The sequence below is a fragment of the Chlorocebus sabaeus genome, chromosome 24, assembly GCF_047675955.1.
Source record: "Chlorocebus sabaeus isolate Y175 chromosome 24, mChlSab1.0.hap1, whole genome shotgun sequence".
Classification (NCBI taxonomy): domain Eukaryota; kingdom Metazoa; phylum Chordata; class Mammalia; order Primates; family Cercopithecidae; genus Chlorocebus; species Chlorocebus sabaeus.
Window position 1 is genome coordinate 5,904,070 of NC_132927.1, and position 24,155 is coordinate 5,928,224.

At 37.7% G+C, this 24,155-nt stretch overlaps 1 protein-coding gene across 4 annotated transcripts in view; it reads right to left on the minus strand.

Annotated features, from left to right (window-relative positions):
- Positions 1–24,155, minus strand: part of PRKD1 (protein kinase D1) — a 355,629-nt gene that overhangs the window by 84,066 nt on the left and 247,408 nt on the right. For all 4 annotated transcript variants that reach the window (XM_073010867.1, XM_073010866.1, XM_073010869.1 and 1 more), the window contains exon 3: positions 1,126–1,257. In XM_073010867.1, coding sequence (XP_072866968.1) covers positions 1,126–1,257 — 132 coding nt within the window. The remainder of the gene's footprint in view (positions 1–1,125; positions 1,258–24,155) is intronic.

Here is a 24,155-nt window from a genome sequence, read left to right on the forward strand (position 1 = left end):
TTTTAGTTGGCTGATAAAATATCGAGCACCATATAGGGGTGAAACATGTCCACATGATAAAGGAGAAAAGATGTGAGAATAAGGGCTCCCAGGTCAGACCAACTTTGTTCAAGACAGGAAACTTAAAGAAATGAACAGAAGACAATCCATGTACCCCTAAATGCCTGGAAGATACTTCCGCGGGAGATACTGCTACATTACTGCAGAGTGCACAACACAAGCAGATAGCTCCAGCATGCGTTATTATTTAATTTTTTACTATTTTGTTAGCTTTAGGTGTACAAGTGGTTTTCAGTACGTGAATGAATTATATAGTGGTAAAGTCTGGGCTTTTAGTGTAGATGTCACCCAAATAGTGTATGTTCATTGCACACAATAGGTAATTTTTCATCCCCCAGCCACCTCTGAACCTCCTGCTTCTGATTCTCCAATGTCTATTACACCACACTCTGTGCCCCTGTGTACCCACAACTTAGCTTCCACCTAAAAATGAGAACACGCAGAAATTGGTTTTTGTTCCTGAGTTACTTCAGTTAGGATAATGGCCTCCAGTTCTATCCAAGTTGCTGCAAAAGACATTATTTTGTTCTTTTTCATGGCTGAGTAGTACTTCATGGGGGGTGTGTGTGTGTGTGTGTGTGTGTATATATATGTGTATATATATATAAAATGTATATTTGAACTGTATTCACAATTGCAAAGGTATAGAATCAACCTAAGTGCCCATCAACCATGAGTGGATAAAGAGAATGTGGAGTGCATATACGCACACATACCAATGTATATACATGTTTGTATATATGTGTGTGTATGTATATATGTGTATATATACATAGATCTATGTAAATAGGTGTATATATACATAGACTTATGTATATAGGTGTATATATAGATAGATCTATGTATGCACACACACACACAAAACCATATTTTCTCAACCAACGAGATGAAAATAATGTATATATATATGTGCGTATATATATGTATATATGTACCACATTTTCTTTATCCACTCATTGGTTGATGGGCACTTAGCTTTTACATGTCTTTGCAATTGTGAATTCTGCTGCGATAAACATAGGAGAACAGCATACATTTAACTTGCATGGGAAGAAAATAACTTACCCTCACATTTAAGACCTTGACGCACTAGCCCCCACAGCATTTCTCCACAGTGATCACAGAAAGCTGGAGCTCTGTATGAATGAACAAAGAGGGCGTGGGGACGAATCTGAAAGTCTTCAAAGGTGGCGGAAGCTGTAAAAACAGTGACATTTTAAAGTAAGTTGAATAGGCACTCTGATCTGTAAATAAAAAGTATGAAAGATAATAAATATGCCAGTACAGATATAACTCTCTAGCCAAAGTTAGGGAAGATAAGATGCAACAAAGCTTGCACTTTCAGTCATTAGACATTATTCCCAGCCACAGTTTTACAGTTGGTGGCACAGCAACCATCTCTCTTCTCCTCTTCCTGCTTGACCAAGTTTCAGACCACTTTAAAAATGGCCAAAAAACTAGCAGAAAGCATGAATGAAAGTATAAGTAAACCTGATTTACAAATACCTGATGATACTTAAAAAATACGTTACTTTTTATCTTACTTAAGTGAACCAGAAAGGTATTCAAAAATATTAATGAAAAGTTGATGAATTGAATTCAGACAGATCTGAAAAATAGTACACTTGAGTATGACCATGAAGAAGTACATTAACAGGGTCCAGCTGAAAGACAGATATAAAATATGAGTGGCTTCCTTATATAGGGATAGAGCTGTTTGAACTCTTGGGCAATGTATAATAACTAAGCATTTAAATCATGACTGAGCAACAACCAAGCAGCCACTTCACCAACATTCCAAAGAGAGGGATTTAATACATATGCTGGTGAATTGCAGTCCATTCTGAAAAATACACTTTAATCAACCATATTCATGTTGTAGGGAACTTTTTGGTGTTGCTTCCTGTTGCTTATTCTGTATGGTACTCATGCAGGATATTAAAATCCATTTTTATTACATTTTTCCATATGATATTTTTTATTATATTATAAAAGTGGTTTGTGCTTTTTTTGTTGTTGCTCAAATCAAGAAATAGAAAGGTATAGACAGCAGAAAGATTAGCTTTTTTCTCAACGTCCTAATGGAAAGTGGTGGATCTTTCCAGACCTATGTGCACGCAGTAAGCCTGAGGTTGAGGCTGCACAGTATAGCACCTGGCAGTTAGAAGACCTGGGGGAAGCCTGACCTTTACTGGAGTGACATCTCAATAAGCACAAGCCTCAGTTTCTCATACCTAAAAAGAGACAGTCTGTCTGATGACGACTTCTCCAGTCCCTTAAAATTTAAACTCTGTCTGATGACGACTTCTCCATTCCCTTAAAATTTAAACTTCCATTAATATAAGAACAGAACCATATGAACTTAATTTTGTAAGATTTTATTTTAAGATAATTTTGGGGAAAACTGAGGCCTTCAATATATTCCTTATCTTCTGCCGTCCTTTCCTTCCTCCTCAATTCAAATGAGTTTAGGAAATTGCATATCACATTTCCCACTTCAAGATCCACAATATAATTGTCAATGCTTACTCCAAGTAGATCAGGAAAAAAACTATGGTTTGGGTACCAATCATCTACCTTGGTGGTTTGGTCAAAATGTGTCCAATTGGGAGAATGCTAAATTCTCTTTAAAATTGGTCTCTCATACTCATGTAGAAAATTTATTTTTAAAATATCAAAGAAAATAATCAAAGATAAAACTTTATGCCAATTCTTAACTTCTAGCTTCTCCCCTCAGTCCCAAAATCATCCCTCCAGACCAAACAACTATGACAATAATATGACAATGATTAGTTGAATAATTACTGTAGTATTCAAAATAAGCAACATTAGAATTTGACAATACGAATACCAAGCTGGATTCAGACATTTTTGGAATTAATGAGAAGGAATATAAATAATTAAACTAAAGATTTTCAGTGACACTCCCCCAATTTATGCCAGGTAATTTCTTTTTTATTTTTTGAAGAGGATTAACATTCATAAGCAGTTAGCACCCTTGACTTATGTTTAAATGCCATATTTCTAAAGTTCAATTTTAATATTCTCCTGTTAATTTTAGAATAATTAAATACATTTTTAAAATAAAACTACACAGTGTGGTGAGGTTTTACATCCATTTGAAATCAAAGCACAACATCCATTCATTATGAATTTACCTGTTCTGCACCCTGGGGGAAATCAGCATTAGTTGAGAGTATGCATGCCATCTCGCCTAATCACAAAATTGCACTTCACAGATAATCACTTAGCACAGGAAAACAAAGTGAATGCTGTAATTCCATTTCATTTAAGTTTAGGAATCAAAATGGACAGATAAGAATAGGAATATTAAAGTGTCTAAAGATTCTAAGAGAGGAACAATGGGCTATCTGTTAGTCTGTCATAATCAATCAGCCAACCTAAATTAAAACCATATGACAGGGCAACAAACTAAACACAATAGACCCCTTATACTGGTATTTGTGTCTCTCTGATTTGCTCTATTCACAGCCTATTGTTATACTCCAGTGTGCAAGAGAAGAGAAAATGACATGCTTTTCTTAGTCATTGAGCATTTGAAACAGGTAATTGAGCCAAAAACCCTAAGATAATCAGTTCTTTAATGGTTCATTATAAATTGTTGCACAAATGAAGTAAACTGTTTGGTTAGCAGTACAGAAGAAATAAGGCTTCTGAAGCAAAATAATCTCTGAAGGTCAAAATTATTTGCATAGTAAAATAAAATAATGTCAGATCTTCCAAGATTTTCAGTACCGTTTTTTAAAACTGGTAATTTTGTCAATGGGAGAAGCATAAACTCTTTCTGGCTATGACAAGTTGGAACTGATATAATGAGAGGAAATGCTTAAGCAATCTATAAGGTAGTTATTATGCCTACCCCCATTTTACAGATGAGAAAACTGATACTCAGAAATTAAGGAGCTACACTAGGTAATACAGAATCTGAACTCAGGCAGTCCTGACACCAGAACCATATAAACTCTCTCAGCCACTATTACTCAACTTATATTTCTTTGACTATTTAAACACTATGGATTATAAGCTGTACCTTTATTTTATGTATCACTGAAAAATATTTTTTAGAGAGTGCAATTAAATATGTATAAATCATAACCCCTTGTAACACGCATTATTATCTTATAACAATGTTGGGAAAATAAGAAGCCATGAAATAAAGTATACAAAAAATGTATCCAGTTCTCAAGATAAAAAATTCTTTTAGTATGCTTTTTGCATGAGTTCCATGTTTAGAAACCCTCCTTTCCAAACAAATTGAGGAACAGTAATTGGTTTTTCAACTTTTACAAAAGTCAATGGTAATGATACATAGGTGAGCTAACAGCCAACTGAAGCTTTGTGTCCACATGATAACATGTCACTACATTGAATTGATTAGTTTGTTCTGTTCCAAAGCAAAACACTTTGAAGTTTCCAAAAGTTGTGAAGCTTTGTTGTGGGCAATTTTTATTTCTTTAGTGTCTAGAATATTGAAAATAGTTTCTGGATACCACTCCTACACAAAACCACATACTTGCCATTTTTAAGGTATTCTGTAGATTAAAAACAAAACAAAACAATATTGGCTGGGTGCAGTGGCTCACGCCTGTGATCCCAACACTTTGGGAGGCCAAGGCAGACAGATCACCTGAGGTCAGGAGTTCGAGACCAGCCTGGTCAACATGGTAAAATCCCATCTCTACTAAAAATACAAAAATTAGCTGGGCATGGTGGCATGCACCTGTAATCCCAGCTACTCAGGAGGCTGAGGCAGGAGAATCACTTGAACCTGGGAGGCAGAGGTTGCAATGAACCAAGATCACACCGCTGCACTCCAGCCTGGAAAACAGAGTGAGACTCCGTCTCAAAAAACAAAAAACAAAAACAAAACAAAACAAAACAAAAAACCAATATGTGAAATGTGAGATTAATTTGAACAACGGTTGCATGAAGTGAGACTCTGATATAAAACTGGCTTGGAGAGACTGGGACCAACAGAGAAGCAGGAAAAAATGACCAACCTTGGGGGTCGGCCATATCTTCTTTAAACTTCCTTTCATTCACCCATAAACACACATCACTGGTGGAATGATCACTACTCATAGTCAGTTTATTACATTTGTGAATATCTCAAATTATTAGAAAGTTCTTTTTATTGAGGCCCTAATATACTTCTCTAACTTTTACTTACTAATTACAGTGCTAAAAGCAAGCCTTTAAAAATAAGGCTTTTTTATGCATTTAAGTGAGCTCATGTAAGTAAAGCAGTCCTAATAATTTCAAGCTAACATAGTTTATTTACATTACGTGTTATTAATATATCTAGAATCTACTAGGTAATATAGTATATGTTGAAAATAGAAAAACGACTAAGGAACGATATCTGTAGTTGAGAGTTGAAAGTCAAAATGAGGATGACAGTCCCATGTATATTTATAATACCAAATGCAGGGATGGAACACAAGACAAAGGGTGGCTAAGTCTGTCTAGGTCTGTCAGGGAAAGTTTCATCCAAGAGAGGAATTGTACAGAATCCTGAAAGTTGAACAGTATTTTGAAAAGCAGAGAACAGGATAAAAGAGGGAACATTTCTATCTAGTCTGATTTTAACTATAAATAACATAGGGTTGTCTGTGTATTTCTTTACAGTTATTGTGGGTTCTTGATACTTTATCATCTTTGGTGCACTGTCAGGGTAATCAGTAAGAATGACTACAAATTGTCCATGAGGCAGGGAACTGAGAGATGACAACAGATCAATTCCACACTATTGTGACCCAGGTGTGTGACGGTGCTTGTAAAATTAAGCTTGCACATGTCTATACTCCCTCCCCTTCACGCAATACACACATACCCAACCCCCAAGGTTGGTCATTTTTTCCTGCTTCTCTATTGGTCCCAGTCTTTCCAAGCCAGTTTTATTTCAGATTCTCCCTTCATGCAACCGTTGTTCAAATTAATCTCACATTTCACATTTTTGTTATACCTGAAAACACCCTCACAACTCTCCAACAACAAGAACATTCAATAAACTCCTGTAGAGGGACTTGCAATAACATCTTTCAGATGGGTGATGAAATGAAGGGCATCTCCATTTTTGAGTTAACACCTGACCAGAAAATTGTTAGTGAGGTGCAATGATGGGAATTTGGGAGGCTGTGAGTATATCATCTCAGAGATCATAGTAGCCAAGAGAAAAAAATGTCTTTAGATATGTTGACTAGGCAGCTCAGAAGTTTCTGGGAAGTTATTTCCTAAGTTTGTGGTTAGAGATTAAAAAAAAATATGGCTACAAGAGAAAAAGGTCTCACAAGCCAGACTGAGAACACAATAGCAAGTTGCCCTAATTAGGAAGAAAAGGGAGTGGTAACTAGATAAATGATGTGACTGCCCAGGGAACTGTCTGATAAGCTCAGGTTCACAAAAATAAAGTATCAACAACAGAAGGAGCAGCACAGAGTCAGACTGAATGCAAGTAAGTGGCTCCAGCCAGAGAACCACCCTGGAAGGTCAAAAGAAGGAAAAGCTGAAGCTTTTTAAAAGCTAAAAGAGAACAGAAGGGCTTTCAGCTGTGTGTTTCATGTGGAAAGAATGAAGCAGAGATAGGCCTCAAACAGAGAAATAGTTTAATGAAAACAGACAAAATAGAAAAAGCTATTCGATTATATTTTCGTTTTTATCTTTTCTAGAAAAATAGATCATGGTTAAACTAAAAGAAAAAAAATAAGAAATAACATATCAAGAAGAAAAAAAAGTCTAGGATGGATGAGAAAGGGGCTTTAAAGAAATTATTTTCAATAGGCCCAAATGAATTATAGATGAGTACTTAAAAGCTTATTTTTAACTTTAAGTATCAGGAGAACCCGCTCCCGATGTTTAACGTGGGTTTTTTTCTATTTCCTAAGTGTCTCGGCTGGGTTGAGAAATAAAGGGAACAAGCACAAGAGAGAGAAATTTAAAGTTGGGTGTCGGGGGAGACATCACTTGTCGGCAGGATCCGTGATGTTCCCCGAGCTGTAAAACCAGCAAGTTTTCATTAGCGATTTTCAAAAGGGGAGGGAGTGCACGAATAGGGTGTGGGTCACAGAGGTCACATACTTCACAAGGTAATAAAATATCACAAAGCAAATGGAGGCAGAGGAGATCACAGGACCACTGGATGAGGTGAAATTAAAATTGCTAATAAAGTTTTGAGCACGCATTGTCATTGATAACATCTTATCAGGAAACAGGGTTTGAGAGCAGATAACCTGTCTGACCACAATTTATTAGGCGGGAATTTTCCTCCACCTAAAAAGCCTGGGAGCGCTACAGGAGACCCGGGCTTATTTCATCCCCTCGGCTTCAACCATAAAAGACAGGACGCCTTAAAAGGGGCCGTCTATAAGCCTACCTTCAGTGCACGTTCTCTTTCTCAGGGATGTTCCTTGCTGAGAAAAAGAATTCAGTGATATTTCTCCTATTTGCTTATGAAAGAGGAGAAATATAGCTCTGTTCTGTCCTGCTCACCTGCGGCCAGTTCAAAGTTACCTCTCTTGTTCCCTGAACATCGCAGTTATCCTGTTCTTTTTTTAAGATGCCCAGATTTCATATTGTTCAAACACACATGCTCTACAAACAATTTGTGCAGTTGATACAATCACAGGGTCCTGAGGCAACATGTACCCTCCTCAGTTTAAGAAGAAGATGATGGGATTAAGAGATTTAAGTAAAGACAGGCATAGGACATCACAAGGATATTCACTGGGGAAGTGATAAGTGTCCATGAAATCTTCACAATTTATGTTCAGAGATTACAGAAAAGACAGGTGTAAGAAATTATAAAAGTATTAATTTGGGGAACTAATAAATGTCCATGAAATCTTCACAATTTATATTCTTCTGCCCCGGCTTCAGCCGGTCCCTCCGTTCGGAGTCCCTAACTTCCTGCAACATTTAAGAAAACATCTATCTCAATATCCTAACAGAATGATGTTTGCTTAATGAAATTATTCTAAAGCCCTTTTGTAAGAAGAATAGAACATATTCTAATAATAGAAAAATGTAACAGAAAAGTAAATAAATTCTGCTCTACTTGCTATTAAAATATTCTATAAAATGTTGATATTTTAAAATATGGGTGGCTGTGAAAGACAAAAGAGAGAGATCAGTAGGCTAGAATTAGTGACCCAGAAATCTACTCTACGTATATATCTAAAATATAAGTCTTAACGGAAATCAACGTCAAAGGTGGAGATATCATTTAAAAATAATTAACAAATTGGCCAGGCGCGGTGGCTCATGCCTGTAATCCCAGCACTTTGTGAGGCTGAGGCGGGTGGATCACGAGGTCAGGAGATCGAGACCATCCTGGCTAACACGGTGAAACCCCGTCTCTACTAAAATACAAAAAATTAGCTGGGCGCGGTGGCAGGTGCCTGTAGTCCCAGCTACTCGGGAGGCTGAGGCAGGAGAATGGCGTGAACCTGGGAGGCAGAGCTTGCAGTGAGCCAAGATTGTGCCACTGCACTCCAGCCTGGGTGACAGAGCGAGACTCTGTCTCAAAAAATAAAATAAAATAAAATAAAAAAATAATTAACAATTAGCAACGATTAGCAATATAGGGGAAAATACTACTTGAAACAATATTTCCTCTCTTATACTAAAATAATTACCTGCTGACCAAAAAGTTAAATAAAAATATAAAATCATAGAAAACCTAGAAGAGAACAGAGTGAAATCTTATTAAATCTTTGGTGACAAGATGACTTAGAAACAGGAGGTCATAAATCTGCAGTGATGCAAGAAATCAAATGAGAAAGACTCATTAGCATGATCATGTAGGCACTACCGGTGACTTGCCAAGGAGTCATATAATAGTCTCTTTAATTTAGCATAGTTAGAGTAGATTTATTTATAATAATTATATATTCTAGGTTGCGGAAATCTAATTATGCTTAATAACTCCAGGTATATAGAACATAATTACTAACATTCAAGGAGAGATCCCTAGGCAGTTTTGGATTCCAGACAAGCAGGTAACAAGGCCTATGTTCTATTATGAAAATTAAGAAAGTTAACATGTATTCACTCCTCAGAAAAAAAAAGAAATTATTTTTTTAATTTTTTAAAACCAGAAGGATGCACCGGGACAGCAAGAGTGTTTGATGGCAGGGCTAAAGCCTTGCTCAAGAAATAGCTTAGGATCTACTCATGAACCCACAGAGCTGTTACAGTTAACACGTGAAGGATCCTTTAGTTCTTTTCTAGGCAACTGAGCTCTATGGCTGCTGCAAAACATCTGCTTGAGAAGCAGCAATGCCTCCTGCCAGGAAGATGTTGCTTGAATAAAACAGATACAAAATATACACAATTATTATCTGTCCATTAAAATAAATAAATTTATTTTTAAAAGCTTTATAAAAAATAAAGTTATCTTTACAAAATGGAGCCTTATGTAGCTAAACGACGAGAGAGCTATAAAATGGGATTATTTTATGCCATCTACCTCCACACTGAGTTGGCCAAGGATACTCTCCTCAACATACTTTTTCTCCAGTCATTTCTAAGAATGCTTCACTGTCTTTCACGTCAATCTCTCCTTCTGTTTTGCATACATACTTCTCAGGTAGCCACGTTCCACCCGACCCACACCTCAGCTCAGTGTCACCTATTCTGGGATATGCCTACCCCCACCTGCAGAAGACTGCCCTCTTCTCTGTTTCATAGCGTCCTGGACACTTCTGTCATAAAATGTGTCACTGAATATTGCCACCCCTTAATTGTTTATTTGTTCACACATAACATTACACATTGCAAGACCACAACTTCTCTAACTGCGCATGCACATATAAAAGTAATTAATTCTCATAAACATGTTGCTTCCCTGCAGTTCTAAGGCTCTACATTTTATTTAAGTCTCAGTAATCAGTAAATACAGTATTTCAAGTTCAAAAGTAAAGTCCATCAGAACAATATCTTGGATCACATTTTAAAAAGTGTCTAGCATTGCCTTCCAGAGATGTTTTGGCTAGTACCTTGTTATTCTAAGTGCAATATGGTGTCAGTAGTGATAAAAAACACGGACAGAGTGCCAGGGAAGACCTGGGCTCTGATCCTGGTCACAGCAAATGCATGACCTGGGGGAAGTTACTTCACCTCTCTGAACCTCAGTGTCCTTTTCTATAAAACAGGCTTCGTGTAATGAATCTCACTGGATTATAATGAGGATATAAAGTAACTAGTATCATCCTTAGCATACTGGTGGGAGCTGTCACAAAGAGTTCTTAGCACAAGGATGAAGTATATGGGCTTTGTGGTCAGAAAGACCTGGGTTTGAATCCCAGTTATTATTAATAATAATTACTGGCACAATCATCATTACTAATGAAGGGGAATGCTGTTTCTAAGTCTGTTGCCAATTCAGAGCCCTTAAAAACTAAGGGCTATAAAAACTAGCATTATTTGTTCCTTCTACTACCTTATAAAGCCTATGTTTCCACTCCAGAAGAAACTGCTTTTCTATCTACTGTTCTGGTTAACACTAATTAAATGGAGCTGGGTCCATAGGGCTGTGTCTAGTTCCTTCCCTAAAATGAATCAATTAACAGTTGGGAATTGCAGTGGGGAAAGAAGGGTCACCATATCCTGATGTGACTGAACGACAAATGCCACAGCTGGAAAGAGATTAGAGAGCATCTTAGGTCAAGAAAGACTATAAATGGTTGCCCCATGTGTCCAACATAGAGGAAAAAGAAAATTAAGTAAAAATGTCATGGAGTCAAATTCTAGCTAATGAGTACAAGCACTGCAGGCACCCTGAATAGAGGGAAAGAAAGGTCAAATCTGTTTTTCTTAGAAAGCTCCATCGTGTACAGGAGGCTTTATACCTTTAAAAGGATAATGACCTAATTTACATGAGGAACACCAGCATGCAAATTACCTTTAAACTTCTTACAAAAGGTTGGTAGACAAAGGCTAGGTACAGTATTATTCAGAAATATTCTGATAGGCAGCAGGGCTTCTCAGGACAAATAGCATCACTGTTATCAAATACAATACATTTGCAGTTACAGACACAGGACGAGGTTCTATGTGCTTTACTTCAAGTTGCTTTAAGTCTCACTGTACTTTTCATACAAACAGATGCTTATTTTTGATTCACGAACAACAAAACCTTTAAAAGCTGTGAAATATTCAGGGTATACCCACCCCAGAAGAAGCAACAGTTCTACAATTGCTGAATCCAATTCAGCGCTGTTGGCCAAGGAACCTGCTGTGTGCAGGAATTGTCCCAGTTATGGCTCTGGGGCACTGAAAGGAGGGAACCTTGGTACTTAGAGACTCCCCCTATTCTTCAAGAAGAACAAAGCTGACTGATTCAGTTGGTCCACTCTGGTTCATTAGAATAAAAGAAGAACTTTATGAAAAATCTGATTTTCTGCTTTTTCATCAGGTTGAGATAATAGCTTATAGAAAGTAAAATTTATTCCTTTTTGTGTACATTCTTGATAAACACATACACACAACTCAGGACCAAAATTGAGATCCAGAACAATTCCCAAATTTTCTGTGCCCTTTTGTAGACAATTGCTTCCCCATCCCCATTCCTCTGACCATCACTGATTTATTTTCTGTCCCTTATCTAATGTATCATATACATGTAACCTTTTGAGTCTAGCTTCTGTCGGTATAATGCATTTGAAAGTCATCTACATCGTTGTAGGCATGCATAGTTCATTACATTTTTTTTGCTGAGTTGTATTTCATTTTGTTAAGATCGTACTGCTCATCCATTCACCAGCTGAATCCTTTCAGTGGCATCAGTTTACTCATTCACCTGGGAATTAGGGTAGGAGGTCAGCTAGGATTTGTGGAAAGTGGAGATCAAGTCAAGAGTAGTAGGCTCCAATGAGGTGGAGGTCAAAGGAGTCTCCCTATGTCGCCAGGCCAATCAATCCAGGCCTACACATGGATTTTCTAAGTAATCATATCAACTGCAAATAAGTATCACTTTGTCCTTCTCCAGTATTTCCACTTCATTTCATTTTGTGGTGTTAACTCCATTTGCAAAGAACTTCCTGAAGAATGTTAAATACTAGTAAAGTATTTAACTTTAACAAACAGTCCTGTTTTGTTGTTGTAGTTGTTCGTTTTGAGACAGGATCTCCCTCTGTCACCCAGACTGGAGTGCAGCAGCAGGATCTCAGCTCACTGCAACCTCCGCCTCCCAGATTAAGTGATTCTCCTGCCTCAGCCTCCCGAATAGCTGGGATTACAGACATGTGGCACCATGCCCAGCTAATTTAGTAGAGACGAGATTTCACCATGTTGGCCAGGCAGGTCTCTAACTCCTGGCCTCAAGTGATCCACCAGCCTTGGCCTCCCAAAGTGCTGGGATTACAGGCGTATGCCACCGTGCCCAGCCCAGTTCTTTTTTTCTTAACCTTGAATGGACTGTGCCTTAGATTATCTAGTTAAACATGATGCTGTTGATTTGAGTTAGTTATTCTTTATTATTTTGAAAGGGGACATTTTTATTTCTAACCAATGATTTTTCACTGTAAGTTGATGTTGAATTTATAAGTAATTATAAAACTCATGCTAGATTATAAAAACTGATTCACTAATAATGTCAAATCATCTTATTTCTATAACTTACTTGGATATTTTATATTATTCTTTTGTAAGCTTATTGATTCCACTTTTTTAAAAAAATTTTATTTAGAATTTTTGCATCCAGGAGACAAAAATAAAACATCATTAATTGCATGTAGGCTCCAAATTCAGATATCCCTGGAATTTATGTACAATTTTGCTACTAACTTGAGGAGTTAGTAGTAAATTCCTTGATGTCTCTACATCTTGGTAAAAGGCTCATTATCACGCCTAGTGAATACTAAATGCTCATAAACATCAGCTATTCCATAGTGGACAGAATCTATAGTATTCTTTCCTTTTCTTGTACAGTCTTTTTCAGCTTTGGGGTAGTAAAATTCTGCAATGTTTGAATAATTTATTGGACAAGTTTTTTAAATTGCATGCATTCTGGAACAGTTTCTGCTTGTGTTTGACAGAAATTTCACCTAAGGTTTCCTGAAACAGTGCTCTCTGGGAGGGGCAGGTGGGAACTTGGTACATCTTAAACACATTTCCAATTTCAAAGTGTTTCAAAAGTTTCCAATTCAAATTTCAAAAAGTATGTATGTGCACATTTTAGGGTAAAGAGGACATTCCAATGAATTCTCACAATCTAAATTATAAAGTAGGTATGTTTCTAATAAAATATATTTCAATACTTAACTAAATTTAATTGTATCTCTGATAAAAAAATGCATTTTAACATATATATGCAGGTCTAAATTAATAAACTGATTATTTGCATCACAATGTAATTAGCACACATTTAACATGACAATCCTAATTTTAAAGCAGAAATATTATTAGAAATAAGTAAGCATTAAAATAAATATTAAAAACAGAGGACAATTTGTATACTAACTTCCAGCTTTAGGTAAGTAAAAAGTTTCAACCACTATTAAAAGCTGCCTGTTAATCAGAAGGCCACAGGGCAATCATTTTCTTGGACTCTTTTTTAGTATTTGTCCTAGACAAAAGTGATAAAGAAAAAAAGTATAAAACTCTGAAAACTAACCATGTGCTGCATTTATTTTGTAAAAAGCTGATAAAAATGAACCTAAAAATGGAAATTTAAGATGGAAGAAAATTTAATAATAAGCAAAGAGTAGATTAAACATGTACCATATGGAAACTTTAGCCCATCTTCCTAAAGTGTGCTGTAAATATAACATTAGCATAAACGATTCTGAGCAAAAATGTTCCAAAAGATGATTTTGCCTGTGGGTTTTTACATTTGGTAGAGCTTTGATGTCATTTTCAAAAGCCATTGTTCTCAGCACTCAAAGATTGTATCTAACCTTCAACTTTTTTGGCTCCTTCCACATTTACAGTGACATTGTCTGGATTATTTCAACACTCAGCATGATAAAACTAAACAAATACAGCATTCTCCAGCATATTTAAAACAAAGTGGAATTCATATTTTATTTAGTAGATTCATAGTCAACCTTCTAGGATTATATATTCTAGCTAAAGAGCTGTGATAAATCTAATAACAAACAAAACAGGTCAAGTAAACTATAACATAATATAAGCGAACATGGATTTGGAGATTGTCAACATCAGGAAGAGATGCAGGCAAAGAAAAGTGAGGGTATAGAGAAAGATTAGCTGTAAAGGATGAAGGAAGATACAAATCTTTTTTTTTTTTTTTTTTTTCTGATCTGGAGTCTCACTCTGTTATCCAGGCTGGAGAGCAGTGGTGCAATCTCAGCTCACTGCAACCTCTGCCTCCCAGGTTCCAGCAATTCTCCTGCCTCAGCCTCCCGAGTAGCTGGGAATACAGGCATGCACCACCATGCCTGGTTAATTTTTGTATGGAAGGTACAAATCTTGGCTGGAACAAGAAAAAGAATTTCTTAGGAAGAAACACAGTGGAATAAGGCGCAGAAGAAGAAACAAATGTGGGAAGTGAGGGGTACCGAAGGAATCAACATCACTGCAAAGGAAGGTTAATAAAGGTAAGCAGTGGTAAAGACTGGTTCAGTGATTTGGAATTCGCTGATGGACAACTTTAGCATTTCAAGTTGAGGATCTAGAATGCAATAACATAGTCGGGAGTCTTTCAAAATGTACTATCATTTATTTTAGTTAAAAGTATCACACATGTAAAAGAGCACATATAACAAGTACAATTTTAAAAATAATAACCCCAATTGTACTCTCCATACAACTAAAGTAAAGGACACACCATTATCTTTGAAGCTGACTTGTGATCCCCTCCCCAACTACGTAGATTAAATAGAGAAGTGTCAGTGTTTAGTGAGTATTATTTAGGAGGATATAATGGGAGATGCAGAAAGAATAGAGACACTAGAGACGAGTAGGAATCCTGGTTGGCCGGGCTCGGTGGCTCAAGCCTGTAATCCCAGCACTTTGGGAGGCCGAGACAGGCGGATCATCCTGGCTAACACGGTGAAACCCCGTCTCTACTAAAAAAAAAAATACAAAAAACTAGCCGGGCGAGGTGGCGGGCGCCTCAAGCCTGTAATCCCAGCATTTTGGGAGGCCGAGACAGGCGGATCACCCTGGCTAACACGGTGAAACCCCGTCTCTACTAAAAAAAAAATACAAAAAACTAGCCGGGCGAGGTGGCTGGCGCCTGTAGTCCCAGCTACTCGGGAGGCTGAGAGCAGAGAGGCAGAAGAATGGCGTAAACCCGGGAGGCGGAGCTTGCAGTGAGCTGAGATCCAGCCACTGGGCTCCACCCTGGGCTGCGACAGAGCGAAACTCCGTCTCAAAAAAAAAAAAAAAAAAGAATCCTGGTTGCCTTAAACTAAGCAACAAGAGGAATATATAAGAAAGAAAAAAACCTACAACGCACTGTTACTAAGTACGGAAAGGCAAATATGACTCCATTTGTTGTTTATCTTGCTGCTTTGTTTATTGTTGGGGTTGTTCTAGGTTGGCTGATTTTTGCATGAAAGAAACAAAATACTGGTACTACTAACAGAAATAAGAGAGGAACATTTGAAGGGAAAGCCCATGTTTTAGACCCACGGTTGAGGGAATAAGACATTTAAGTGTGAAAACTCCATTAGCAGAAGTAAATTTAAAATGAAGCCAAAATGAAGCCCAGGGGTTCAAGAAACAATTTCCAAAAACTGCCTGTTGACGAAGATGAGACAAACGAGTCTTTTGAGATATAAAAAATCAACCAAAGAGTTCAGATTTGAGGTTGGAGGGCTAAGAAAGAAGTAAATGGAGGAATCGATTGTAAGATGTGAAAACATGGGGAGGAGGAGAACCAGGAGTACTCAGTGTCACAGGTAAAGAAAGAGGAAAGCCTTTCGAAAAGGATGAATTGGGTGGCCTAAGAAAACACTTCTATATTTTTTACCATCTGGTTAGTTACAGATGCTTGTAAAAGGGAGCAAAGGAGCAGAATCCAGCCTACTGCAAATGAGAAAGAAAAAGGTGAGAGAATAAGAGATGGTCTAGGGACTTCTTCCATTATTTAAAACTGTAAGAAAAGCTTGTGTTGTTTTAAGCCAGTAAGTTTCTCATCATTTGTAAAAGCAGCAAAAGAAAATTAAAATAGACAAGCACTGTTTCATTTATTTCCTCATAGCTCTGTTGAGTTCTATATTGGTATTCTGGGACAAATTTCCTGTTGCAAATAAAACAAAGTTTTCTTGTGTCTTTAAGTGGGCTTCCTGGCCCTTTCTGTCACTTCATGAAAATGAGAATATGTGGTGAGTTAAAAAGCTCAAGAAGCAAAAGGAAAAAAAAAAAAAAATAGGAGAAGTTAGATTACTGGAAAATTTATTTTGCTTCTGAGTAATCACAATTTTATTACATTTATGTGTTTCCATAACTGAGATGAATAATATTGTCACATGGGATGAAGGGAAGAATGAATAAGCTGTCTGTGTCACTGTTATAAAGAATGTCTGCATGGGACCAACTCTCCCTCCCTCATGTACCAGTCAGGGCTGGCTTAAAATGGCCTTAGGACCAGCATTATTCTCCAATGCATCCTGAGGAATAGGAACCAAGCAGAGGCATTTATTACGCTGAAATTATTAGGAGGGAACTTAGATATGTTAAGTAATTATACACTTAAATATCTTCAAATAAAATAAACAATAATATCACTGAGAAAGGCTTCCTTTTTTGTCATAGTTACATTGTCCTGTGTAAAAACCAAACTCACTCTCATGGATCATAGCTTTAATTCTGTGCTTTTGATTCCAATATGCAATTTATATTCCAGAATTCACATACTTAATGGTAAAAATGCTTTTAAAAGGATTAGTACAAGCCAATAATACTAACAGTATGCTGAGAAAATGAACAGTTAAGCTTTCAAAATTGCTGAGTATAGATGGCAATTCTCAATTACACTACCAATGACATTTTCCCTAGCAAAAATCTACACTGCATCTAAAGATAATGAACAAATAGAAAGTGAGAACTAGAAAAATGGCCGTGGATGATTGTACGTAATTTGATATCGACTGAATCATAAAGTCTGTGTGTCTGTACGTGCTAGTATTCTTGTAATTAAGAATTTAGATATGCAATTTGACTCCTGGTTTTTGTTATACTAGGTCATCCAAAAATTTAAATGCCACATCTGGGAATATCAACGTGGCTTGGTGACTATGATGCACTTACTTACTTAGCATCAGTTAAAGTGGGTATATTGAACTATAAACTTTGGTAGGAGAGAATATACAAATTAGAAGAATTTCCTTCAACCTCTATTCCAAGGCTTTATTTAAAGCCTCCCTACTACTTAAAGTATAAATCAGGTTCAGAGTCTCATTAACACAATTTTATTCTTTTGTAACTTTCAAATATTCTGAAAAATTAGCTCATATCCTTCATGTAATTGTACCGGGCTAACCTTTCCTGAATCCCACTTTCATCAATATCCCTCCTTGCTTTATTAAATGGCTTTATGTTTCCCACTACATTATTCATTCAGAAAACATTTTTTGAACAGCAGTTACAGGAAAGACACAGTTTTAGGAAGCAGCAGGGAAACAAGAAAAATAAAATACCATTCATGTGCTCATGGCACTTAGGACCTAATAGAAGATTAAAAAATGTATAAACACAATTATAGGTAGAATGGGACAAATTCTGTAAGAATAAAGGGGCAACTTCATGCAGAACTTGGCATCTCAGCTGAGTCTTAAAGGGTAAATGTGATGCTTAAAATGCAAAGCTGGGAGGAGGCAGGCACTGGAGACAGAAAGACATGCCCAGAGTCAAAATGCAAAGGGCAGTTGAAGGAGTATTAGTTATTCAGTTTGGCTGGTTAACAGAATGCCCAAAGGATATGTGTGCAAGTGTGCCAGAGCAAAGCTGGAAGGGGAGCCAGGTCTTGTGTAGAAAGGCCTGGATGCCTGCTTAAAGAAACTATTCAGCAGACAGTGAACGGGAAAGCACTGGAGGCTTCTGAGCAGAGATGGTGTGAGATCATGGCCAGGTTACTGGAAGACTGATGTGCAGGATGGACTGCAGAGAGGAAGGATTGCAGAGAAGATGGACTATAGAGGAGCGAGGACACTAGTCAGAAAGAGTTATAGGGTTCCCATATGGGGCTGTAGCAATAGAAACAGAAAAGAGAAAAATAAATGCAAGCTATAGATTTGACAACTAATATGATGAGAATTGAAAAAAGCAGTCAACACTGACAATGAGATCTTACAACTGACCAGGAACCAATTGGTACCATTAATGATGAGTGATCACTAGCAGGAGATGTGAGTCGAGCAGAAGGAATGATGGGCTCTGCTCTAGATATGTTCAGCTCCAGGGCCAGTGGGATATCCAAGTGGAAAAGTCCAGCAGATGTCTAGAAATGTAATTCAGCACAGAGGTTAGGGGAAAGAGTAAAATTGTTCTTAAAGACATGTGTGTGAAAAAAAATCACCAATACAAAGAAGAAAGAAGCCAAGTGAAGTTCTTCTGAGCCAAGTAAAGAGCCATAAAGAGGAGGCAAGAATTCAAGGGATGATAAAAGAGAAGCAATATCCAAATAAAAGGATTTAAAAACACTATCAAATATGGAAAAGATGACTATTGGGTAAAATATGGACTGAAAAATAATACAAAATAACATTATTATGCATATCCCATGGCATGGCTACATAGTGCAAATGCAGGCACTATGTTAAACACTTTATATGTTAGATCTTATTTAATCCTGATCCCAGACCATAGCCAGGTTGATTTTTGTGTCATCGTCAATCAACAAATAAGAAGTCTAAGGCTTTTGGAATTTAAAGAATCTGTCCTAGGACATAATGTTATAAGTATGGACAGAGCAGAAATGAGCCTAGTGGTACCTGAACCCAATGGCCATTTTCTCACAATTAACAAACCCCTATGCCCAAATGTCCTAATGCCATGGGATTTCCTTAGCTAAAATGTCCCTCACACTCCTCAAAACCAGCCCTGAGAGTCTAGTTCAAGAACCATCATTTCCACAAAGTCTCCCCAGACTCTTCCAGTATTTTTTCTTTAGAATTTTTTTTTCTTTTTTCTGAGATGGAGTCTCACTCTATCGCCCAGGCTGGAGTGAAGTGGTACCATCTCGGCTCACTGCAACCTCTGCCTCCTGGTTTCAAGTGATTCTCCTGCCTCAGCCTCCCAAGTAGCTGGGATTACAGATGTGTGCCACCACACCTGGCTAATTAGAGAAGGGGTTTCACCATTTTGGCCTGGCAGAATGTTCACAGCGTTCGGTCTTTGAGACATAGATGAACATTTAATTATATGTCATGTCCTATATTTTGCACCAGTAATTTAAGTCTATTGTTCTTTTCTGAACTAAATAGCTATCTCCTTCAGACATTTTTATCACCTTTCATATTTCTTCTGTATCCTACGTAGCAAATTGTCAGTGAGTGAAACAGCATGCCCAGTGAGGAAACATTTGTTATGAATCAACTCATGTCTTCAGATTCTAAATGAAATCAAAATTGCACTGAGGGTTAATCAGGCAGAAATGTCCCCAGCTATATCTGTTTACCAAGATGATTCTAAGACAACAGAAGGATAGTCTGAGTCTGCTAAAATGTGCAGGCCTGAATGGACAATGACTAGGAAGGAAAGACAGTGTTCATTGGGTAGGGCTAAGGCAGGCTGCTCCTTGCTAAAAGTTCTGAAAATATACTTGGCTTCTCCTGCAGTTACCACACCCCTGAGATTGTTAGCAAATTAAGGCATGCAATTTTTCCAGTGGACTAACAGTTTAAGCTTAGTTTAGATGATTTTCTTGCCTTTCATGCTTGATTTCTAAATTCCAAAAGAACCTTCTCCCCCTTTATAGAGCGTATTCTACAAAAAGCATATCTCAAACAAAGCTTTATTATTATTGTTTATAGGATGGAGTCCTTCTTTGGTGTAATGTTTGGACAAACTCTAAAATGTAATCCCTCGGATTCCCTGGCTTATATCTATTTGGCAGCATTTCTCAGGCCTCAGGGCCAATGTGGCTTCTTGCCATTTCCCATTCAAAGTGAGAAGAGTGGTCCACTTGGTAGAAGCTTGACTGCCCTCGGGGTTAGGGACACCTTATTTGTATACAGAATATCTAACTTGATGACTGCTAGGATGTATGTCTTTCCCTTGCATTGAGTGCTTGTTTTTAGCTTGATTAAGTATACTCCACTATGTTATTCCAAATGTATTTGAGAAAGTGAATGCCAAACTAAATGCGTTTAAAAGGGTGTTTCTTTCATCATCTGCAGGGAAGCTTCATTCTGATAAAAGGGATAGAATAGCACATTGAAACATCTGAAAATCTTTATATTGGTGAAAAAAAAAGACCATTGCAAGGGAAGCTGATCTTCCACACTCTTTTAGGGTAAGAGGAGTATATTATTCAATTTTGGCCTCACCTTATTTGAGATTCTTCGAACTGAACAAAAATGGGGATGGTTAAAATTCCAAATATCGAGATACACATTCTAACATATTTCCCAGTAAAGGTGATATATTTTTGGAGGCAAATAGCATTCTTTGTGGATCTTTGGTTTAATATTTTAGAAAGATGAGCAATTATAACTCAAAGAATGAGCAAAAGATGTATCCTCATCTGTGTGTATGTGTGAACAGTCTTTTCTATGCAATACTGGACCAGCTAACTATAACTCAAGTTCAGATGTTTATGCTTAGGAAAAAAACATTTCTATTTTGGACTGTATAAGCTCTCATCAGCATTTAGTTTTAGAAATAGAAACTTTTTTAACTCAGAATTTCTAACAGTAAGACAGATTCTCATTTTGATGATGATAGCTGATTTGAGGAAAATGTTTATTTCCATTTTAAAGTCTTCAAAAACGCACATATAATATCTTTCCATAGTAACAGTATTATAAGGGGGGAAGACACGATGCCATTTTGGATTTGGTTTGCACAATTCTTATAAAAGGCTTCCTACTTTCTTTAATAGTTTTGTGAAAATCCTTTAATAGGATACACCCTGTCCCACTGATAGCTTGAAACCTCTCTACGCCTTCTTCTTTATAATTTGAATCATTTGGGGTTCTCTTTGTATAAATGGAGAGTGTGGTCCACAACTTGGCTGGTGATACATTTGATGTGCCCAACTCTGACTGGATGGACTTGCGAGCGCCAGGTTCCTCAAACAGGGCCTGAGGTGGAAGCGTCTAGGGGAATGACCACAGGCAGTGTGGTCAGTTGGGAGTGAGGGGCCTTAAGCTCTACACTCTGGCATGTTATCTAGCTACTCTTGGTAGGCAGTTGACAACTGTGCTTCTTTAGCCATCATCTCCACACTCAGGGTGCTCCAGATACCCACTTCTGATGGTTGCATTATTTTCCCATTGTTGATGCTAAGATGTCAGCTTTCCTCCTGGAGGTTCAGCCTCAGAAACCAAACTGGGGCCAGGCCCTTGCTATTGTCTGATAGATGTTCTACTCTAAAGAACGCAAATTCTTAGATTCCAGGTTGAGGGCTTTGCCAGTATGCCACGTGACTCTACTAGCCCCCTACCAGGTGTATGACCTTGGATGATTAGTGGACTGCTCTATACTTCAGTTTCTCCATCTGTAAAGTGGGAGTGATAATCACATTACTTACTTAAGGAAATATTTTGAGGATTACTTGTAACATGATTAAGATAGTCCTTGGCACACAATTAAGTACTCCAGAAGGAAATACATTATTTTCATTGCTGTTCTTGCTACTTGAGGTTAGGGTTGATGCGGATCATGGCACAGAACTTACCACTACCTGACTGTTAACAACATACCATGACTTTTTTTGTCACAGCCTTCTTCCACCTAGCTTCTAAAGCTCAGTCTGTTTTACTTCATTCTCCATATCCTTCCCAGGTTCTGTGGCTTGCTGGCCTAAGTCCTCCTGAGGCAAAGGTCATGCTCAGGTCAGCAACCCCAACTCTGTTTTTCTTAAGGTCTGGTGTCTGGTATTGTCTGCAACATATTTCTTTCAATACCACGAACTTAAAAAAAAAAAAAAAAAAACAGAACAGAGAACTTGCATAGTATTTAAAAACACACTCTAATCTCTTATGATGATGTATGAGGAAAAGCAAAGTGCTTGCGGTAATTCTACCAGCGCTACTAAAGTCCAGCTGAAACCAGTAATCTTCAGATTTTTTATGGGAAGAGAAATTGGTTGAGATTAGGAGTGGAGAGAAGAGAAAATGGGGAAAAAATGAAATATATACTTATCTCTTCAGAGTAGCTCTATAAGCTAGGTATACCAGAGACTCAAAAAGTTTTGTTAATTTCTTCAAGGTCAATAGCCTGAAGCTCAAGCTCATCTAAGACTCCAGCACAAGTCGTTGCAGAGACAGTTAAGCCCTTGAACAGTCTGGAAGAGGGGCCTGAATGTGGGCCGACCTTCCTTGACGTGGAGAAGTTGTCTTTAGTTACTACAGCCACTCTGACACGCCACTTAGAAGTCCAGAGATACCTAAATACCAGCATTCTCTTTGTTAAATGAGTATTTATGTGCCTTTGTCTTCTGATCATCTTCCCTGTTAACACAGTAACTGCTTAAGAGTCTAATGTTAAAACCAACCACACCTGGAACAACAATTTACCCACATCTAGTGCTCAATTATCTGTCACTGGAATGAGTAGATGAGCACATAAACATGCCCTCATAAGCATGTCCATTTGCCTATCCATTTGCTGTCTTCCAGACCAATTCATATCCATAATCTGATTTCATCTACCTAATACTTATATTAGTTTCCTATTGATGCTACAGCAATAGGACTGTAAACTTAGTGGCTTAAAATAACACACATTTATTATTACACAGTTCAGAAAGTCAAAAGTCCAAAATGGGTCTCAGTGAGCTAAAATCAAACTGTCAGCAGGCTGCATTTCTTCTGGAGTTTCTTAGAAATAATACATTTTCTTACCTTACCAGCTTTTGCATTTCTTGGCTCATGGCACATTCCTCCTTGGAAGCCGAAAATGTTAGGCCAATCCCTTTTCACCCTATCGTCTCTCTGGTTCTCTCTCTTCTGCCTCCTGCCTCCACATTTAAGAACCCTTGTGATTACTTTGGGCCCACTAGGATAACCTCCCTAACTTAACATCAGCTGACAGCAACTTAATTACATATACAACATTAATTCTCTTTTTTTCATATACCCTGACAACTTCACAGGTTCCAGGAAATAGAACATGGACATCTCTGGGGTACCACCATTCAGCCCATTGCACAACTTTACAAGGTAGGTGGGGGCGGGAGTTTCTCCTGGTATGGATTAGGAAAATGAAATGAGAACAATTAAATCCTTTACCCATGGCATAGTTATAGGCAGTGGCAAAGTCAGAACTACAAACTAGTTATAGTGATATCCAGTGTAGTAACCTAGTATTCCTACCATGATCCCTTTTATTCCTTAAACTTTAAGAAGAGAGGCATAAATTAAGTCAAGATGGATTAAAGACTTAAATTTAAAACCTGAAGCCGGGCATGACGGTTCACACCTGTAATCCCACCACTTTGGGAAGCCAAGGCAGGCCGATTGCCTGAGCTCAGGAGTTCACGACCAGCCTGGGCAACACGGTGAAACTCCGTCTCTACTAAAACATAAAAAATTAGCCGGGCATGGTGGTGTGCACCTGTAGTCCCAGCTACTCGAGAGGCTGAGGCAGGAGAACTGCGTGAACCCGGGAGGCGGAGGCTGGAGTAGGCGGAGACTGTGCCACTGCACTCCAGCCTGGGCGACAGAGCGAGACTCTGTCTCAAAAAAAAAAAAAAAAAAAAAAAAAGAAAGAAAGAAAAAGAAAAGAAAAAGAAAAAAGTAAAACCCGAAACTATACAAACCCCAGAAGAAAATCTATGCTATACCATTCAGGACATAGGCACAGGCGAAGATTTCATGATGAAAATGCCAAAAGCAATTGCAACAAAAGCCAAAAAATGACAAATAGGATCTAATCAAACTAAAGAGCTTCTGCACAACAAAAGAAACTATCATCAGAGTGAACAGACAACCTACAGAATG